At 46.7% G+C, this 20,924-nt stretch overlaps 1 protein-coding gene across 1 annotated transcript; it reads right to left on the reverse strand.

Moving 5' to 3' along the window:
• Positions 1-869: 869 nt before the first annotated feature.
• LOC137375761 (E3 ubiquitin/ISG15 ligase TRIM25-like) lies at positions 870-20,546 on the reverse strand. The gene is made up of 6 exons (XM_068043150.1): positions 19,905-20,546; positions 19,082-19,177; positions 12,647-12,877; positions 10,645-10,667; positions 9,727-9,860; positions 870-4,075 (listed from the first exon to the last, which is right to left on the reverse strand). Exons 1-6 carry the CDS (start codon positions 20,496-20,498, stop codon positions 3,555-3,557), a joined length of 1,599 nt encoding a protein of 532 aa, XP_067899251.1. The 5' UTR covers positions 20,499-20,546; the 3' UTR covers positions 870-3,554.
• Between the last annotated feature and the right edge of the window lie 378 nt (positions 20,547-20,924).

Here is a 20,924-nt window from a genome sequence, read left to right on the forward strand (position 1 = left end):
CATAGGCAAGAAATCTTCAATGGAGGATAGGGTACCTCAGTATGTGTGTGGTAAGTTAAACCTTTCTGAGCCATGGGTGCTGGAAATGCTGCATTCTGACAATCCAGAGGAGAGGGCAGCAGAGTGGATGGGTAGTATCAAGTATAAGAAATCAAAAGGAAAGACAATTTGGTTACTGGGTTTGCAGAAGCAAAACCATATTCTCACAAAGGGTCAAACAGTTAGAACAGGAGAAAAGGGAATCAGAGAACAAATAATTAGGAAGGCAAATGGAATTTTGTCCTTTATTGAGAGGGGGTTAGAGTTTAAAAATAAGGAAGTCTTGTTGCAACTGTACAGGGTGTTGATGAGGCCACAGCTGGAGTACTGCGTACAGTTTTGATCCCCATATTTAAGGAAGGCTATACTAGCATTGGAGGCAGTTCAGAAAAGATTCACTAGGCTGATTCCTGGGATGAAGGGGTTGTTTTATCAAGAATAGCTAAATAAGTTAGTCCTTTATTCGTTGGCGTTGTCATGGTCCTGTAGTTTTTTTCAGAATATGCGGTGTGCCTTTAAAGCTTGCAAGGGATCAGTATTGCTTTAAGAGCCGGCAAGCCTCAGGAGTTATAGGAAGGTGCATTTTCGTTGCCTTAGAAACAGCCATTTGGAGACTGCGATTCAAAGGGCGCATTCTCGTTACCATAGATATAACCACTGGGAGTGAGCCTGATGTGATACATTTGTTACAATTCAGTTTTGAACTGGCTGTTAGTAAGACAGTTTGTTCTAACACAGAGAGACACAGAGGACACAGCTGTAATGAGCACACCTGAAAAAGAGTTCTCAACCATTTCAACTGAAGGAATAGGAATTTAGTCTGTTTAATTATTATCTCTCAAAATTCTAAAAAGTCAAGCCAAGACAGAGATCTCTGAATTTAAACTGAAGAAAAGGAAGTTAGACTGTGTCAATCTTTTATCCCTCAAAAACTCTAAAGTCACCTTGATTCCATTGAAAGTATTTGCAAGTTGTTAATTATTGAAATTTGCTGGAGAAGGAAAGCAACATTCCGGAGGATTTCAGGCAACATCCTGTGAGGAGTTCGAGCAACATCCTGTGAGGGCTTCAAGCGACATTCGACTGTAAATTTGCAAGGACACTATTTATTTCTATTTTAAATGTTGTTTATATCTTCATAGTGTTTAAGAATTTATTTCTTCTAATTAAAGAGTTAATTTGTTGATTTAAAGACCTGGTTTTGTTAGCCTCATAGATGGTACAAATTGGCTGAGTCTTTCTTTAATTTGGAAAGTTTTCAATGATATGTTAGCCGATCTATGGTATGACAGGATTGAATTAACAGTGCATTGGTCCCACCACAATCAGAATCGTATATTTTGATTGGGGGATTTGACTGGAGCAGCCGGTCGTAACAGAGTTTAAGAATGAGAGGTGATCTTTTTGAAACATATATGATTTTAAGGGGGCTTGACAGGGTAGATGTTGAGAATATGTTTCGACTGGTGGGGGAATCTCGAACTGGGGGACATAGTTACAGAATAAGGAGGCACATATTTAAAACTGAATGCGAAGGAATTTCTTCTCTCTGAGAGTGGTGAATCTCTGGAATTCTCCACCTCAGAGAGTTGTGGAGGCTAGGATACTAAATTATTTAAGGAGGAGGTAGATAGATTTTTGAAATCTTGGGGAGTTGAGGGGTATGCGGAGCAGGCCTGAAAGAGAAGTTTAGGCCTGGGACAGATCAGCCATGATCTTATTGAATGGCGGGGCAGGCTTAAAGGGCTGAATGGCCTACTCCTGCTCCTATTTCTTCTGTTCATTCCCTGGGTCGCCTAACTTTCCAAAGAAAGACTCGGCCAGGCAGGCCTCATGGTCATCTGCCTGCAGTGCCAATGCAGTCTCCTCTTGGGGAACTGGTTTGATCATGGCCTGATCCACTACACATTCAGGGACTCTGCAGGAGACCACCTCCTGCCACCGCTTTGTCTCTCTGACCTCCTGCCGTCTTTCTTTCACTACTGGGGGGTTACCACCTTCACCCCTGCCAGATCATTGTCGAGGAGCAGGTCAAACCCGTACACAGGCAATCTAGGGACAATCCCTATGATCACCAGTCCTGAAACTCGAGGTGCACAGGTACAGGCATACACTGCCCTCCAATACCATTCGCCACCATTTTGATGTTCACTGCACTCTCTGGGGGAAAGGTCAGGCCTTTCACAGTAAAAGGGATCTAGTGGCCCCTGTGTCCCTGAGAATCACTATGGGCTTGCTTGCCCCACTCGAGGGGTATGGGGCTACTCTCCCTTCAGACACAAAACCCTGATAACCTTCAGGAATCCTATTAACTTTTCCTGCATTGGCTGCAGTAAGCTTTCTGGGTTGCACTCTTACTGCAGTCAAAGCCACAGCCCGCTCCATGTTTTTCATCAAGCCCTCATCTTCACTGAGCAGGTGTGCCCTGATCAACCCTACTGGTATCCCTTTTAATTTCCAGCAGTCTGCTTTTAAATGCCCTGCCTTATTACAATGGAAGCACACAGTCTCCGGGTCTCACTCTTGCTCACAGCACCTTCCTTTTTGGCTGGAGGAGGGCCCCCTGTGTCTCCTGCTTTCCTTTCTTTTCCAAGACTACCTGGGCTCCATTCACCTTCCTTTGTCCTTTTTGGATTTGTGGGGTGATCAGGAAATGTTCTCCCCTGGGAAACCATCTTATAAACTAAAGAATACTCATCGGCCAGAACGGCTGCTTGCCGGCTCCCTGAACCCGCTGCTTTTCGACATGAATTTTTATTGAAAATGAGAAAGAGTTTTTAAATTCCTCTAACAGGATTACTTCTCTGAGTGTCTCATAGCTAAGCTGTATTTTTAAAGCCCTCAGCCACTGGTCAAAAGCCAACTGCTTACTTCTTTCAAACTCCAGATAAGTTTGATTAGATTGCTTTTTGAAGGTTCTAAACTTTTACCATAGGCTTCGGGTACGAATTCATGTGCCCCGAGGATAGCATTTCTGGTCCGTTCATAGTTTGATGAACTCTCATCTGGCAGCGAGGAATAGACCTCATGGGCTTTTCCAGTTAGTTTGCTTTGCAGTAAAAGAGACCAGGTCTCAGCTGGTCATTTTAGCTGCCTCGCCAGCAGATGTTCTCAATTCCAGGAGAGGTCTTTACTCCATGAGCACCCGGCTATGTCTGCCCTCACATCCCTTTGTTGGGAATTCAAATTTAAAAAAAACTCCCAAGTTGCCCAGCAGGTTAGTCATGTGACTAGCTCCTTACATGGAACAGTCTCTTCACATCCTTTGTTTGGAGTTCAAACTTCTCTGCAACAGCGGTTAGTCAGGTGTCTAAAACTGGTCTGACCACTTCTGTGTATTGGAGAAGCAACTGCTGAGTGCCCATTGTTTCAACATTGTCCGGTAGTATGTAAATGTCCTTCCAGTCAAGGGTTTGCAATTTAAGTTTTAATGTTCATATGGCGAAACAATGTGTACCTCAGTCTTGGCAGGTGAGGTTTGCCTGACACATAAATTATTCACTGAGCCATCAAGATTAATTCAACAGTTTTATTGTTGTATCCCAACAATAAAATGCTGGAAACACGGGTTCAGTGAATGTGATTTGAAATGTGTGTAAATGTCTCCCTGAGTATGTAACCTGGTGAAATGACACAGTCCCGGCCTCATAGTCCAAGTGGACTCGGATCCTGCTCTTACACTGGATCGGCGGAAGCAGATAGGACTGGGAATTGTGCCGGGCGGTGAGATAACCATCATCGAAATCCAGACTCCAAGATTTACAGCTGTTCCCCAAATAAGATTTTCCCCCCTCCCGCTCCACACTCCCACACACAATTCCTATTCCCCAGTCATTTCCATCCATTTCCACATCCCAGGAATGGGATCCTGAAGAGAAGCTCTGGGAGCAGAGGACTTGACAATGGTGTTGAAACCTGTCCGGGTGAGGTGGGTAGGGCTGTTTCTCTTCATTCCATGTCACTGATCTCAGATCATCAGACAGAACCAAGTTCCAGTTTGCTGTCTTTGGATCCAGGCTCATCGGTGACCTTTTCCCTAGAGAGGAGAGAAGAGATTGGTCAGACAGGGATATTCCACTCAGATCAATGATTGACAGCTGCAGGGTCGGAGTGTCAGTATTTCCCAGACAGTGTCAGTCCCATATTACCAGTTAGACTGTATTCTTCCCATGTTAAGTAAATGGCCTTCAATCAGAATCCTTGTTAAATAGCAGTGTGTGGGTCCCGGTGCTGTACACAGTGCAAACACTGCAGTGAGACACACCGTAGTAATCAGTTTAATTACACAAGCCCCTGACACTGTGCACACCTTGTCCCAGACACAATGGAGGGGATCCGGAACACAACATATCCCACAGCCTCACCCCCACAATCTTAGCTGTGGCTCTATTGGGAACACAGCTCCTAAGTGTTTCCTGGGTTCTCTCCCTCCTGTTCATAAGAACATAAAATATAGGAGCTGGAGTAGATCATACAGTCCCTTGAGCCTGCTCCGCCATTCATTACAATCATGGCTGATCTTCTGCCTCAACTCCACTTTCCTTCCCACTCGCCATATCCCTTGATTCCCTGAAATCTAAAACCCGTCTATCCCAGCCTTAAATGTATTCAGCGATGGAGCATTCATAACCCAAAGATTCACAACCCTTTGAAGACGTTTCTCCTCATCTTAAGTGCTAAATGATCAGCCCCTTTCCCCAAGACTGTGTCCCCATGTTCCAGATTCTGCAACTAAGGGAAACAACCTCAGGGTGTCGAGCCTATCAAGGCCATTCAGAATCTTCTATATTTCAAAAAGATCATCTCTCATTCTTCTAAACGTCAGAGAGTGTATAGGCCCAATTTACTCAGCCTCTCATCATAGGACAACCCTCTCATTCCAGGATCCAATCCAGTGAAACTTGGCTGTACCAAAGAACAAAGAACAGTACAGCACAGGAACAGGCCATTCGGCCCTCCAAGCCTGCGCCGATCTTGATGCCTGCTGAAACTAAAACCTTCTGCACTTCCGGGGCCCATATCCCTCTATTCCCTTCCGATTGATATATTTGTCAAGATGTCTCTTAAACGTCGCTATCGTATCTGCTTCCACCACCTCCCCTGGCAGCAAGTTCCAGGCACTCACCACCCTCTGTGTAAAAAACTTGCCTCGCACATCCCCTCGAAACATTGTCCCTCGCACCTTAAACCTATGTCCCCTAGTAACTGACTCTTCCACTCTGGGAAAAAGCTTCTGACTATCCACTCTGTCCATGCCGCTCATAACTTTGTAAACCTCTATCATGTCGCCCCTCCACCTCCGTCGATCTAGTGAAAACAGTCCGAGTTTTTCCAACCTCTCCTCATAGCTAATGCCCTCCAGACCAGGCAACATCCTGGTAAACCTCCTCTGTGCCCTCTCCAAAGCCTCCACGTCCTTCTGGTAGTGTGGCGACCAGAATTGCATGCAATATTCTAAGTGTGGCCTAACTAAGGTTCTGTACAGCTGCAACATGACTTGCCAATTTTTATACTCTATGCCCCGACCGATGAAGGCAAGCATGCTGAATGCCTTCTTGACTACCTTATCCACCTGCGTTGCCACTTTCAGTGACCTGTGGACCTGTACGCCCAGATCCCTCTGCCTGTCAATACTCATAAGGGTTCTGCCATTTACTGTATACCTCCCACCTGCATTATACCTTCCAAAATGCATTACCTCACATTTGTCTGGATTAAACTCCATCTGCCATTTCTCCGCCCAAGTCTCCAACCGATTTATATCCTGCTGTATCCTCTGACAATCCTCATCATTATCCGCAACTCCACCAACCTTTGTGTCGTCCGCAAACTTACTAATCAGACCAGCTACATTTTCCTCCAAATCATTTATATATACTACAAAGAGCAAAGGTCCCAGCACTGATCCCTGCGGAACACCACTGGTCACATCCCTCCATTCAGAAAAACACCCATCCACTGTTACCTTCTGTCTTCTGTGACCGAGCCAGTTCTGTATCCATCTTGCCAGCTCACCTCTGATCCCGTGTGACTTCACCTTTTGTACCAGTCTGCCATGCGGGACCTTGTCAAAGGCTTTACTAAAGTTCATATAGACAACATCCATCGCCCTTCCCTCATCAATCATCTTCGTCACTTCCTCAAAAAACTCAATCAAATTAGTAAGACACGACCTCCCCTTCACAAAACCATGCTGTCTCTCGCTAATAAGTTCGTTTATTTCCAAATGGGAGTAAATCCTGTCCTGAAGAATCCTCTCCAATAGTTTCTCTACCACTGACGTAAGGCTCACTGGCCTATAATTTCCTGGATTATCCTTGCCACCCTTCTTAAACAAAGGAACAACATTGGCTATTCTCCAGTCCTCTGGGACCTCACCTGTAGCCAATGAGGATGCAAAGATTTCTGTCAAGGCCCCAGCAATTTCTTCCCTTGCCTCCCTCAGTATTCCAGGGTAGATCCCATCAGGCCCTGGGGATTTATCTACCGTTTCCAATACAAAAATACCCTTCCCTAAATTTGGAGAACAAACCTGCACACAGTGCTCCAGGTGTGGTTTCACTACATCCCTGTATAATTGTCACAAGACTTACTCCAAACCCCTTGCAATAAAGGTGAACATGAAATTCGACTTCTTAATTGCTTGCTGCACCTGCAGTGCTAACCTGTGTTCCTTCTACAAGTACAGGCAAGTGCCTCTGAACATCAACATTTATTCTGCTTTTCTATTCTTAATACTAAAGTGAAAAACTTCACACTTCCCCACATTATACTCCATCTGCCACCTTGTTTTCCATTCACTTAACCCGTCCATATCCTTTTGCAGCCTCTTTGACCTCCTCACAGCTTATATTCCCACCTAGCTTTGTACCATCAGTAAACTTAGATAAATTACCCTCTGTCTCTTCATCTAAGTCATCAATATAGATTGTAAATAGCTGATGCCCCAGCACTGATCTTTCCAACATTCCACTTCTTACAGCCTGCCAACTTGAAAATGGCCTGTTTATCCTTGCTGTCCATTTCCTGTCTGTTAACTGATCCTCTAACCATGCTAATATATTACCCCATCCCTGACTCCATGCACACTTATGTGTATGGCACTGTATCAAATCATATGGCCTTTTGTATGGCACTGTATCGAATGCCTTTTGGAACTCCAAGTGTACTACATCTACCCTACCAGTTACATCCTCAAAACTAACATTTGTCAAACTTGATTTCCCATTTGTAAAACCATGTTGACTCTGTCCGATCATATGATTTTCTGAGACATACTCAATAATAGCTTCCAGCAAGTACCCAATGAACATCAGGCTAATTGGCCTGTAGTTCCTGGTTTTCTCTCTGCCTCTTTTCTTGAACAACCATTACTTGAATACTCACTTGAATAATTTATTACCTCTAGACTTGACTATTCCAATGCCCTTCTGGCTGGTCTCCCACATTCTACTCTCTGTATAATTGGTCATCCAAAACTCTGCTGCCCATGTCTTAACTGGCATCAATTCCTGTTATCCCATCACCCCTGTGCTCGCTGACCTATAGTGGCTCCCAGTCAAACAACATCTTGATTTTAAAATTCTCATCTTGTTTTCAAATCCCTCCAAGGCCTCACCCCTCCCTATTTCTAATCTCCACCAGCTCCACAAACTGCAAGATATTTGCACTCCTCTAATTCTGGCCTCTTGTACATCCCTGATTTTAACCGCCTCCACCATTGGTGGCTGTGCCTTCAGTTACCTAGACCCTAAGTTCTGGAATACCCTCCCTACCAGCTTTCCACCTCTCTTTCCTCCACTGAGAAACTCCTTAAAATTTACCTCTTTGACCAACTTTTGGTCATCTGACCCAAAATCTGCTTTTGTGGTTTGGTATCATATTTTGTTTTATAATGCTCCTATGAAGTGCCTTGGGTCATTTTATTACATTAGATACAAGTTGTTGTTGTAACATTACATTTGCTAACTTGCAATACCCTAGGACTGTTCCAGAATCTAGGGAATTTTGGAAAAGCATAACCAGCGTATCCATCATCTCTGCAGCTACCTCATTTAGAACCCTGGGACGTAAGCCATCAGGTCCTGGGAATTTGTAAGCTTTAGGCCCTTAAATTTCTCCAATATTTTTTCCTTTGCAATTATTAATTACTTTAAGTTCCTCACTCTTACTAGCCCCTTGGTAAGCCTCTATTTCTGCTACATAATTTGTGTGTTTTTGATTTAATTGATTTTATTTTTAGATTTAGAGATACAGCACTGAAACAGGCCCTTCGGCCCACCGAGTCTGTGCCGACCATTAACCCATTTATACTAATCCTACACTAATCCCATATTCCTACCACATCCTCACCTGTCCCTATATTCCCCTACCACCTACCTATACTAGGGGCAATTTATAATGGCCAATTTATCTATCAACCTGCAGGTCTTTTGTCATGTGGGAGGAAACCGGAGCACCCAGAGGAAACCCACGCAGACACAGGAAGAACTTGCAAACTCCACACAGGCAGTACCCAGAATTGAACCCGGGTCGCTGGAGCTGTGAGGCTGCGGTGCTAACCACTGCGCCATAGTTTTCTACTATGACGACAGACACAAAGTATTTGTTCAACATCTCTGCCATTTCCTGTCCATGATGATTTCTCCTGTCTCTGCCTCTAAGGAGCCAACATTTATTTTAACTACTCTTCTTAAATACTCAAAATCTCTGAATCTTTTTCTATCCCTGGCTAGTTTACTGTCATTCTATTTTGCTCTTTTTTAAAAATCAACTTTTTGGTTGTTCTTTGCTGGTTTCTACAGCCCTCCCAATCCTCAGGATTACCACTATTCATTGAAACATAATAAGCCTCTTCTTTTAATCTATTACTATCCTTAACTTGTGCTCCAGAACTAGTTGCGCCCCTAGCCATGTTGTTCCAGTCCAGCTACAATGCTGGCATCTCCCAGAAATGCAGAAGGTTGCCCAGGTATGTCCTGTGCAGAAAAAGCAGGGCAAATCCAACCCAGCCAATTACCACCCTATCAGTCTACTCTTAATCATCAGCAAAGTCATGGAATGTGTCGTCGACAGTGCCATCAAGCAGCACTTACTCAGCAATAACTTGCTCAGTGACGCCCAGTTTGGGTTCTGCCAGGGCAACTCTGAACCAAAGTTGCTCGAGTTCCTCACCTTGTTACAGCCTTGGTCCGAACATGGACAAAAGAGCTGAACGCCAGAGGTGAGGAGTGATTGGCTTGACATCAAAGCAGCATTTGACAGAGTATGGCATCAAGGAGCCTGAAAATCAGGGGGAAAACTCGACACTGGTTGGAGTCATACCTAGCACAAAAGGAAGATGGTTGAGATTGTTGGAGGTCAATCATCTCAGTCCCAGGACATCACTGGAGGAGTTATATACGAACATACAAATGCCCTGTGAAGGACCATGTCCCTTTAAGAGACACTGTGATTGGCAGTGTGTAACTCCTCCCCTCCCTGACCCATGGTGGGTGAAGCTCTGGCCCATTCCAGTGAGGAATGTTTAAAGCAGGTCTCACTGGAGACTGAGGATTAATCTCAGGCTCCTGATCCACAGACACAGGGAGCTGATATTAATGTTCAGGGATATTCCCAGCTGTCTGAACACAACTAACCCGACCTGCTCTCAGTCCCTTATCATGGAGAAAAGCTGCATGTTCTTACTGATGATTCCCAATATGTCGGAGTGATACTTTTCCCATCCATTCAGCCTCTTCTGGATAAGTTGGGATATATTGGACAGGTTCAGGGTGAGTGCTGGAACATCTGGGTCTGTCACTCTCTGAGTCTCAGTCACTCTGTAATGAAAGAGGAGAGAATGTTTTTATCAGTGGGGACATTTCAGATCAGAAACCCAAAGGGGAACGAGTGATCAGTGCAACAACCTGCACCCCTTCTAATACTCGTACTGACACCCTGCAGCAACCCATCCTGAAAATGGCAGAATCCCAGGATTTTACAGTCTCCCTGTATTCACACTGATGTCCACACGTAGAGTGGGATCCTGGTTTGTTGCCACTTCACCTCCCTACACCCTCCCCACCTCCCCGTTAGTATCGGGGTCAGAGTGTCCAGTGACACTGACATTACTGGGAAATCTCAGCACCCACTCATTTCTCTGTTAGTGGATAGAATGAGCCAATCACAACACATTTTACTGTCACTCTGACACTGGGAGCTGCCCCTCTCCTCATTTCTCCATAGGCTGGTTGATAGAACCAGCCAATCACACAGCACTTACTGAGCCAATGGAATAAAGCTCTCACTGACACACATGGAGCCTTTAGGAAGCCTCGGTTAGATACAGCTCACTGCAGCTTTCTCTCTCTCTCACTTCCTGTCTAACAGCTTCCTGAGAAACTCTACACACCGATGGAACAGCCCATGTCACTGCCATTTCCCACAGGCTGCCTGAGTCAATAACCCCTCAAACCACAGTTAAACATCACTCAATATTCCCACCATTTCAAAGCACCTTATCTGGGAAGGTTTCCAAGCCGTGATTCTACTTTCACTCTTCTCCCAGATACAGGTGAAGGTTCCCTATCAGCAGCAGGTTCTGTATGACTGAGACGAACTTACCTGGAAAGGAGCTGCTTCCAGTTCTGTGAATAAAGAGAGGAGATCAAATCAGTCAACGAACAAACCAACACCCAATGGAAGCAAACAGTGAATTTGGGATTGAGAGTAAAGAGTTCAGTGTGTAACAGTAGGTGGGACCCCAGTCACAGGAATGGGGAATAATCCCACATTTCACTGCACTCCATCCTGGGGCAGCACCAACACTCCGAGGGCAGGGCTGAGGGGGCAGCACCAACATACCGAGGGCAGGAATGAGGGGGCAGCATCAACACTCTGAGGGCAGGGCTGAGGGGGCAGCACCAACACTCCGAGGGCAGGGCTGAGGGGGCAACACCAACACTCCGAGGGCAGGACTGAGGGGGCAACACCAACACTCCGAGGGCAGGGCTGAGGGGGCAACACCAACACTCCGAGGGCAGGGCTGAGGGAGCAACACCAACACTCCAAGGGTAGGACTGAGGAGGCAGCACCAACACTCCGAGGGTAGGACTGAGGGGGCAGCACCGACACTCCGAGGGCAGGGCTGAGGGGGCAGCACCAACACTCCAAGGGTAGGACTGAGAAGGCAGCACCAACACTCCGAGGGCAGGGCTGAGGGGGCAGCAACAACACTCCGAGGGCAGGGCTGAGGGGGCAACACCAACACTCCGAGGGCAGGACTGAGGGGGCAACACCAACACTCCGAGGGCAGGACTGAGGGGGCAACACCAACACTCCGAGGGCAGGACTGAGGGGCCAGCACCAACACTCCGAGGGCAGGACTGAGGGGGCAGCACCAACACTCCGAGGGTAGGACTGAGGAGGCAGCACCAACACTCCGAGGGCAGGATTGAGGCGGCAGCACCGACACTCCGAGGGCAGGACTGAGGCGGCAGCACCGACACTCCGAGGGCAGGACTGAGGGGGCAGCACCAACACTCCGAGGGCAGGGCTGAGGCGGCAGCACCAACACTCCGAGGGCAGGACTGAGGGGGCAGCACCAACACTCCGAGGGTAGGACTGAGGAGGCAGCACCAACACTCCGAGGGTAGGACTGAGGGGGCAGCACCAACACTCCGAGGGTAGGACTGAGGAGGCAGCACCAACACTCCGAGGGTAGGACTGAGGAAGCAGCACCAACACTCCGAGGGTAGGACTGAGGGGGCAGCACCAACACTCCGAGGGCACGGCTGAGGCGGCAGCACCAACACTCCGAGGTCAGGGCTGAGGAGGCAGCACCAACACTCCGAGGGTTGGACTGAGAAGGCAGCACCAACACTCCGAGGGCAGGGCTGAGGGGGCAACACCAACACTCCGAGGGCAGGACTGAGGGGGCAACACCAACACTCCGAGGGCAGGGCTGAGGGGGCAACACCAACACTCCGAGGGCAGGGCTGAGGGGGCAACACCAACACTCCAAGGGTAGGACTGAGGAGGCAGCACCAACACTCCGAGGGTAGGACTGAGGGGGCAGCACCGACACTCCGAGGGCAGGGCTGAGGGGGCAGCACCAACACTCCAAGGGTAGGACTGAGAAGGCAGCACCAACACTCCGAGGGCAGGGCTGAGGGGGCAGCAACAACACTCCGAGGGCAGGGCTGAGGGGGCAACACCAACACTCCGAGGGCAGGACTGAGGGGGCAACACCAACACTCCGAGGGCAGGACAGAGGGGGCAACACCAACACTCTGAGGGCAGGACTGAGGGGCCAGCACCAACACTCCGAGGGCAGGACTGAGGGGGCAGCACCAACACTCCGAGGGCAGGGCTGAGGCGGCAGCACCAACACTCCGAGGGCAGGACTGAGGGGGCAGCACCAACACTCCGAGGGTAGGACTGAGGAGGCAGCACCAACACTCCGAGGGTAGGACTGAGGGGGCAGCACCAACACTCCGAGGGCAGGACTGAGGCGGCAGCTCCAATGCTAGGCCCCACCAACAATCTTCAAAGAATTCAGCCTCACACCAGCCTCACTGAAACATCCCATTCCCCAGCCATGGCCCTGTTTATATTGAAGATGTACCTGAATAAAGGAGAGAGAGTCCCTCTGTACCAGACTCTGGATTTCTCCATCTATTAATGTAATCTGTTCCATCCTCTTGTTTAATGCTTCAGAACAGTTTCTAATCTGTGAGAGAGTTCGGAGACCCTCCTCATCGATCAGTTTCAGTGTGTATTCTTCATCTTCTTCCAGCTGTCTCCTCCATTCATAGAAGCTGTTCGATAACTTTCCTTTCAGCTCATTTATTTGTGTCTGAAACCCAAACCAACTCTCATTACAAACGGCCCTTCCACACAGCTGTTACCCTGAGCACACGGCACTTTCCAGGGATGGGACAGTTTGTTTAGATCACTACTCCATCACCCATTAAAGATAGACAAGCTGTGGAGGGTGTCTACTGGGAGAGAAAACACACTTTAACCAGTGTTGTCTTCAGCATTGAAACTATCAGGCTTGATCAGACATTGATGAGGCTGTTAAACAGCAGACGAATCTTTGGCTTTATAAATAGACACACAGAGTATAAAGACAGGAAGTGATGCTAAACTTTTGGGGGGCATTTTAACCCCCAAAACTGGTGGGTTTGAGTTGGGAGGGAAGTAAAAATGTAAAAAGTCTCAAACCCATACCCGCCCACTTCTGGTTTTAATAGAGGTGGGACAGGGGATCAGGTGACCAATCAGCTCTGAGGAGGCAGATCATTCATTTAAATATTTTAATGAGGCTGCATGCTTCAGTATTTTTTCTCGTTCCAGCTTTAACTTTGTCCCACTGGTTTTCCTGGGTCTCCCGTCTAACAGCTTCCTGAGAAACTCTACACACCGATGGAACAGTCCATGTCACTGCCATTTCCCAAAGGCTGCCTGAGTCAATAACCCCTCAAACCACAGTTAAACATCACTCAATATTCCCACTGTACTGGGAGGATTGCTGCATGGAACAGGGAAGTAATTTTCCAGCATGGCTCAGGAGTGGGAGAGTGTTTCCTCACAGCCCCCCCCAAAGCCAACGTGTTATCCTCCCCAGCAATATCCCCCCCCATCAGTGTCCATTCCCCAAATCCCAATTTCTCTGGCTCGCACCATCAATTCCCCACCTCCCCCCGGGCACCGATCTCTCTCAGCCCGTCAAGAATGTCCATTCCCCGACTGACCCCAGACCTCTCTGGGCCACCCATCAATGTGCACCTACCACCAGCCCTCGTTCTGCCCCTCCCTCCCCTCCCTCCACAGCTGCAGCCTGGTGTCACAGGACTACCATCCGACAGCCGTCAACCTCAACCTGCTGGCTGCGGCTGGGATATGGAGTCCATTAATAGTAATCAGGTCCCGCTGTTAAGGAGAGGCAGAGCAAGAGAGAGGGACAAAGGGCACGAAGAGAGCTCGAGAGCTGAGAGGAGCTGAGGAAAGGCGGAGCTTCGGGACCTTCAGGTGGTGGAGTTCCAAGTGACGTCAGGATTCAAAATGTGACGTGGGTGCAAGGAAGCAGCTGATTGGTAAGTAGGTTCAGGTGAGTTTTTCTACTTTTTCTACTATTTATACTACTGCAGTCCATTAGCTTCAAAAGTAAAGGTAAGGACTTTAGATTGTAGTGGGTAGTGTTTGGAGTAGAACAAGACCCCGAGTGTAATTAGGTTTTTTTAATTAAAGGGAGTAACTACGTAATCTAAAGGTAAGTCATGGCAGGAGAGCTCAGCCCCCTGATATGCTCCTCCTGTGCTATGTGGGAAATCAGGGATGCTTCCAGTGTCCCTGACGACCATGTGTGCAGGAAGTGTATCCATCTGCAGCTACTGGCTACCCACATTATGGAGCTGGAGCTGCGGGTGGATTCACTGTGGAGCATCCGTGATGCTGAGATCATCATGGATAGAACGTTTAGCGAGGTGGTCACACCGCAGGCAAATGCTGCAAAGGCAGGAAGGGAATGGGTGACCACCAAGCTGAGTAGAGGAAGGCAGGTAGTGCAGGACCCAGAAACAAGAAATGCTGGAATCACTCAGCAGGTCTGGCAGCATCTGTGGAAAGAGAAGCAGAGTTAACGTTTCGGGTCAGTGACCCTTCTAGTGCAGGACCCCCCTGTGGCCGTCCCCCTCTCTAACAGATATACCGCTTTGGATATTGTTGGGGGAGATGACTCAGGGGAAAGCAGCAAGAGTCAAGTTCAGGGCCCCATAGGTGGCTCTGCTACACAGGAGGGAGGAAGGAGAGTGGCAGGGTTATAGTGATAGAGGATTAAATCGTAAGGGGAACAGACAGGTGTTTCTGCGACCGCAAAAGAGACTCCAGGATGGTATGTTGCCTCCCTGGTGCGAAGGTCAAGGATGAGTGGCTGCAGGGCATTCTGAGGGGGGAGGGTGAGCAGCCAATTGTCGTGGTACATATCAGTACCAATGACATAGCTAAAAAAAGCTGAATAGAGGGAGTTAGGACATAAATTAAAAAGTAGGACCTCAAAGGTAGTAATCTCAGGATTACTACCAGTGCCATGTGCTAGTGAGAGCAGAAATGGCACGATATATCAGAGGCTGGAGAAATGGTGTAGGGGGGAGGGATTCAGATTCCTGGGACATTGCGACCAGTTCTGGGGAAGGTGGGACCAGTACAAGCTGGACGGGTTGCATTTGGGCAGGACTGGGACCAATTTCCTTCGGGGGGGGGTGTTTGCTAGTGCCTTCGGAGAGGGTTTAAACTAGAATGGCAGGGGGATTGGAATCTGAGCAGGGAGACAGAGGAGGGGGAAACAAGGATAGAAATGAAAGACAGGAAGGTAAGAAGCAAAAGTGGAAGGCAGAGAAAACAAGGGCGAGAAACAAATGGGGCCATAGTGCAAAATAAAGCTAAGATGACTAACAATGTTAAAAAGACAAGTCTAAAAGCATTGTGTCTTAATGTGCAGAGCATTTGCAATAAGGTAAATGAATTAACAGCGCAAATAGATATAAACGGTTATGATATAGTCGCAATTATGGAGACATGGCTGCAGGGTGACCGTGGATGGGAACTGAACATCCAGGAGTATTCAAGATTTAGGAAGGATGGGCAAAAAGGGAAAGAAGGAGGGGTAGCGTTGTTAGTAAAGGAGGAAATCAATGCAATAGTGAGGAAGGATATTGGCTCGTAAATCATGATGTGGAATTTGTACGGGTGGAGCTAAGAAACACCAAGGGGCAGAAAATGTTGGTGGGGGTTGTCTATAGACCCCCAAACAGCAGTGGTGATGTAGAGGATGGCATTAATCAGGAAATTAGAGATGCATGCAATAAGAGTACAACTTTAATCATGGGTGACTTTCATCAACATATAGATTGGTCAAACCAAGTTAGCAATAATACTGTGGGGGAGGATTTCCTGGATTGTGTACATGACAGTTTTTTAGACCAATACGTTGAGAATCCAACTAAGGAACAGGCTATCCTAGACTGGGTATTGTGCAATGAGAAAGGATTAATTAACAGTCTTGTTGTGCTGGGTCCCTTGGGGAGGAGCGACCATAACATGATAGAATTCTTCATTAAGATGGAGAGTAAAGTATGTTGAATCCAAAACTAGGATCCTGAATCTAATTAAACGAAACTATGAAGGTATGAGGCACGTGTTGGCTCTGGTAGATCGGGGAACTTTACTAAAAGGGTTGACCGTGGATAGGCAATGGATAATATTTAAAGAACATGTGCATGAATTACAACAATTATTCATTCCTGTCTGGCGCAAAAATACAACTGGAAAGTTGGCTCAACCATGGCTTACAAATGAAATTAGGGATAATATTAAATCCAAAGAGGAGGCATATAAAATTGCCAGAAAAAGCAGCAAGTCTGAGGATTGGGAGCAGTTTAGAATTCAGCAAAGGAGGACAAAGAGGTTGATTAAGCGGGGTAAATAGAGTACGAGAGTAAACTTGCTGGGAACATAAAAACTGACTGTAAAAGCTTCTATAAATATGTGAAGAGTAAAAGATTAGTGAAGACAAATGTAGGTCCCTTACAGTCAGAAACGATGAAAATTATAATGGGGAACAAAGAAATGGCAGAACAATTAAACATATACTTTGGTTCTGTCTTCACAAAGGAGGACACAAATAACCTCCCAGAAATGTTAGGGAACCAAGCGTCTAATGAGAGGGAGGAACTGAAGGAAATATGTATTCGTAACAAAATAGTGCTGTGGCCCTGGAAATAGTGGATGCATTGGTGGTCATCTTCCAAAATTCTACAGACTCTGGAGCAGTTCCTACAGATTGGAGGGTGGTAAATGTAACCCCACTATTTTAAAAGAGAAGGGAGAGAAAAAACAGGGAATTACAGACCAGTTAGCATGACACCAGTAGTGGGGAAAATGTTAGAGTCGATTATAAAGGATGTGAGAGCTTAACACCTGGAAAGCATAAATGAAATTGGACAAAGTCAGCATAGGTTTACGAATGGGAAATCATGCTTAACAAATCTGCTGGAGCTTTTTGAGGATGTAACGAGTAGAATAGATAAGGGAGAACCAGTGGATGTGGTGCATTTGGATTTTCAGAGGGCTTTTGATAAGGTCCCACATAAGAGGTTAGTGTGCAAAATTAAAGCACATGGGATTGGGGGTAAGGTACTGACATGGATAGAGAACTGGTTGGCAGACAGGAAACAGAGACTAGGAGTAAACGGATCTTTTTCCGAGTGGTGGGGAGTGACTAATGGGGTACGGCAGGGATATTGCTTGGGCCCTAGCTATTCATAATATATATTAATGACTTGGGTGAGGGAACTAAATGTAACATTTCCAAGTTTGCAGACCACGCAAAGCTGGGGGTGGGGGGTGGAGAATGTGAGCTGTGAGGAGGATGCAAAGAGGCTCCAATGTGATTTGGACAAGTTGGGTGAGTGGGCAAATGCATGGCAGATGCAGTCTAACGTGGATAAATGTGAGGTTATCCACTTTGGTTGTAAAAACAGAAAGGCAGATTATTATCTGAATGGTGATAGATTGGGAAAGGGGAGGTGCAGTGAGACCTGGGTGTCCTCGCACACCAGTCGCTGAAAGTATTCATGTACAGCAAGCATTTCGGAAGGCGAATGGTATGTTGGCCTTCAGTGCAAGAAGATTTGAATACAGGAGCAAGGATATCTTACTGCAGTTATACAGGGCGTAGGGGAGACCACATGTGGAGTATTGTTTGCAGTTTTGGTCTCCTTATCTGAGGAAGGATGTTCTTGCCTTGGAGGGAGTGCAAAGAAGATTTACTTGGCTGATTCCTGGGATGGCAGGATTGATGTATGAGGAGAGATTGGGTCGACTAGGCCTATATTCACCAGAGTTTAGAAGAATGAGAGGGGATCTCATAGAAACCTATAAAATTCTAACAGGACTAGACAGGCTAGATGCAGGGAGGATGTTCTCAATGGCTGGGGAGACCAGAACCAGGAGTCACAGTCTCAGGATACGGGGTATGCCATTTAGAACCAAGATGAGGAGAAATTTCTTCATTCAGAGGGTGGTGACCCTGTGGAATTCTCTACCACAGAAGGTAGTGGAGGCCAAGTCATTAAATATATTCAAGAAGGAGATAGATATATTTCTTAATGCCAAAGGGATCAAGGGATATGGGGAGAAAGCAGGAACAGGTAACTGAATTAGACGATCAGCCATGATCTTTTTTGAATGGTGGAGCAGGCCTGAAGGGCTGAATGGCCTACTCCTGCTCCTATTATCTATGTTTACCAACAGCAAAACCATACCTCCACAAACCTGCTCCATCCCTGCCTCCCCATCAATATCGGGCCTTTATAAATCATTGGTTAGGCCTCAGCCGCAGTATTGAGTCCAATTCTGGACACTGCACTTTAGGAAGGATGTCAAGGCCTTGGAGACAGTGCAGAGCAGATTAACTAGAATGTTCCCACTGGATACATCTTTCAAAGTACCAGCACAGGCTGAAGGGCCAAATGGCCACCTTTTGTGCTCCACAGAATGATAGAAATTTACAGCACAGAATGAGGCCATTCAGCTCATCATGTCTGTGCTGGCTGAAAGGTTTTCCCACCTAATCCTACTTTCCAGCTCTTGTTCCATAGCCTTGTGCGTTACAACACATCAACTGCATATCCAATGTGATGATTCTTATATTCTAGGATTGTCTCCAAGAGGGAGGGTGATTTCGAGAAAGACCGGCTGACAGGGACATGATGGAGGTTTTTACAATGATCGAGGGATTATTGGATTCACTTGTTGGTTGAGGTACTTGAGATGGATTGGGATGGGATGACCCGAGAGCCTGTGTATAAAATCCACAAACACAGAGTTAGATTAGACACCAGAGTCCTCAATCTCTGCAACAGATTCCCTGAACACGTGGTGGGTATGAAGTCACTACCGCCCTTTAAAAGGGAGCTGGAGAGGAATTTCCCAGAGTTTGTCCTGAATTGGCTGCAGGTTCCAGAATAAATCCAATTCCCGTTCCACTTTTCCCTACCTTGATTTCAGATTCTGATCTCCCCAAGTCTCGCTGTTTGCTGGAACAATTCTGTTGGACTCCCCGAAGCTTCTCGACTTCTCTCTCCAATTCTTCCTGTAAAGGCAATTGGAAAGAGCTTAAAATGTATTCAAACTGGAATTTAAAAGGGAAATGATTCTGTTCCAGGAGGGACCTCACTGGGTGTGGATAGAAAGTGGTTTGGGGGGAATCTCAGTGTCTGGGTCCTGAGCAGAAATATTCCCGTTTGTGACTCTCAGTAAAGAGGTGCTCCCTGTCCTGTATAAACTGAGTAACCAGACATACATTGGCTTCTTTTCACAGTGACACACCGTGTGCTGCATTTTCACACAGTCTCAGCTACTCCAAGTCTCTCCCCGTGGGTGTCCCTCACTCCCCCACTGGTGATGATCCTCTCCCTGCTGCTCAGAGGGCAGAATCCCCCAGTTTTACACAGCGTACAACATGCTCTGCTCGACAGCCCTATGCCATGGAGTGCCAGTTCTCACAGGTGCCCAGACAGTGAATTACTGAGCTCTACAGTGCCCTCCCCAGGAGGTGCTGAGTGTGGGTGAGGGGCAGTCACCCTGGGCCACTCTCACACCCCTCCCAGTGCCCACCCTGTTATCTCAGACACACTGTAAGAGAAAGGGGAGGGAGCAAATCTGTCTGACAAAAAACAAACAGCTGTAAACCCAGACCCAGGACAGCAAGAAAACACAGGATTAAATCAGCACTGTCTGTAATCAGTTCCAATTAATGTTGGTCATTAACAGGAAAACTCTCCCTCACTGTATTTAATATCAGGAACTGTGTCACTCACCTTAATTGCAGCTTGTGCCTGATCCAGGCTCAGCAGAGTGTGGGAGTGATGTTTCCCTGCTATTATACATGAAATACAAGCACATTCTGCATCATCTTTGCAGTAAAATTCTAGGTTCTTTTTATGATCAATGCACTGTCTGTCTGTAAGATTAGTCACAGGCTCAATTAGGATGTGATCTTTGTAGGCCTCTTTCAGTAAATGTGGTTGTAAATGACGGGAGCAAAAGGATGTTTCACATTTCAGACACGTCTTCACAGCTGGGGTTGGATTCTCGATGCAGTATTCACACACAGCATGGGCTGAATCAGCAGGAGGCTGTGAGCGGTTGTATTTTTCCACTATATTACACAGAGTGAAGTTTCTCTCCAGACTGGGCCTGGGGTTAAATTTCCGGCGACACTGAAGACACTCAAACCCACCTGGGCCTCCTGTCTCAGCCCAAACTCCTTCAATACATTTCAAACAGAAACTGTGCTGACAGGGTAATGTCACAGGATCCTGGTACACGTGGAGACACACAACACAGGTTAATTCATCCTCTAAATCTCCGGGATCCATTGTTACAGCACTTGAAGAGGTTTCACACAGCATCGGAGAGACTGAGGCACGAGAGCAGGAAGTGAATTTTATAAAAGTACTTTCCAGGAAGTGATAATGTTCGTTGAACATTCATGAGTCTCTCTGGCTGAAGATTAACCTTTTCAGACCTACAGTCGCAGTTCAGAACCAAAATCCGAAAAACAAGATTGCAATGTTACAATATGGAGCCAGAATACAGCAAGCTGGGCTCAGTAAACACAAACCCAAAAATAATCAGCTCAGACCAGATCAAAAATAGTTTAACAAACAAATAAAAACTGGAATAAAGAGGAAAAATAATCTTTACAAACCCTGCAGAGAGTTATTAAAACTTATTGAAATGTGTCTGTTATAGTACAGGAGTCAAGGAATAAAATATCAAATGGTTTAGGAAAGGTTATTTTTTATTCATTATTTTTGAATAATTAAATTAATGTT

This window comes from Heterodontus francisci, chromosome 12, assembly GCF_036365525.1.
Source record: "Heterodontus francisci isolate sHetFra1 chromosome 12, sHetFra1.hap1, whole genome shotgun sequence".
Lineage (NCBI taxonomy): Eukaryota > Metazoa > Chordata > Chondrichthyes > Heterodontiformes > Heterodontidae > Heterodontus > Heterodontus francisci.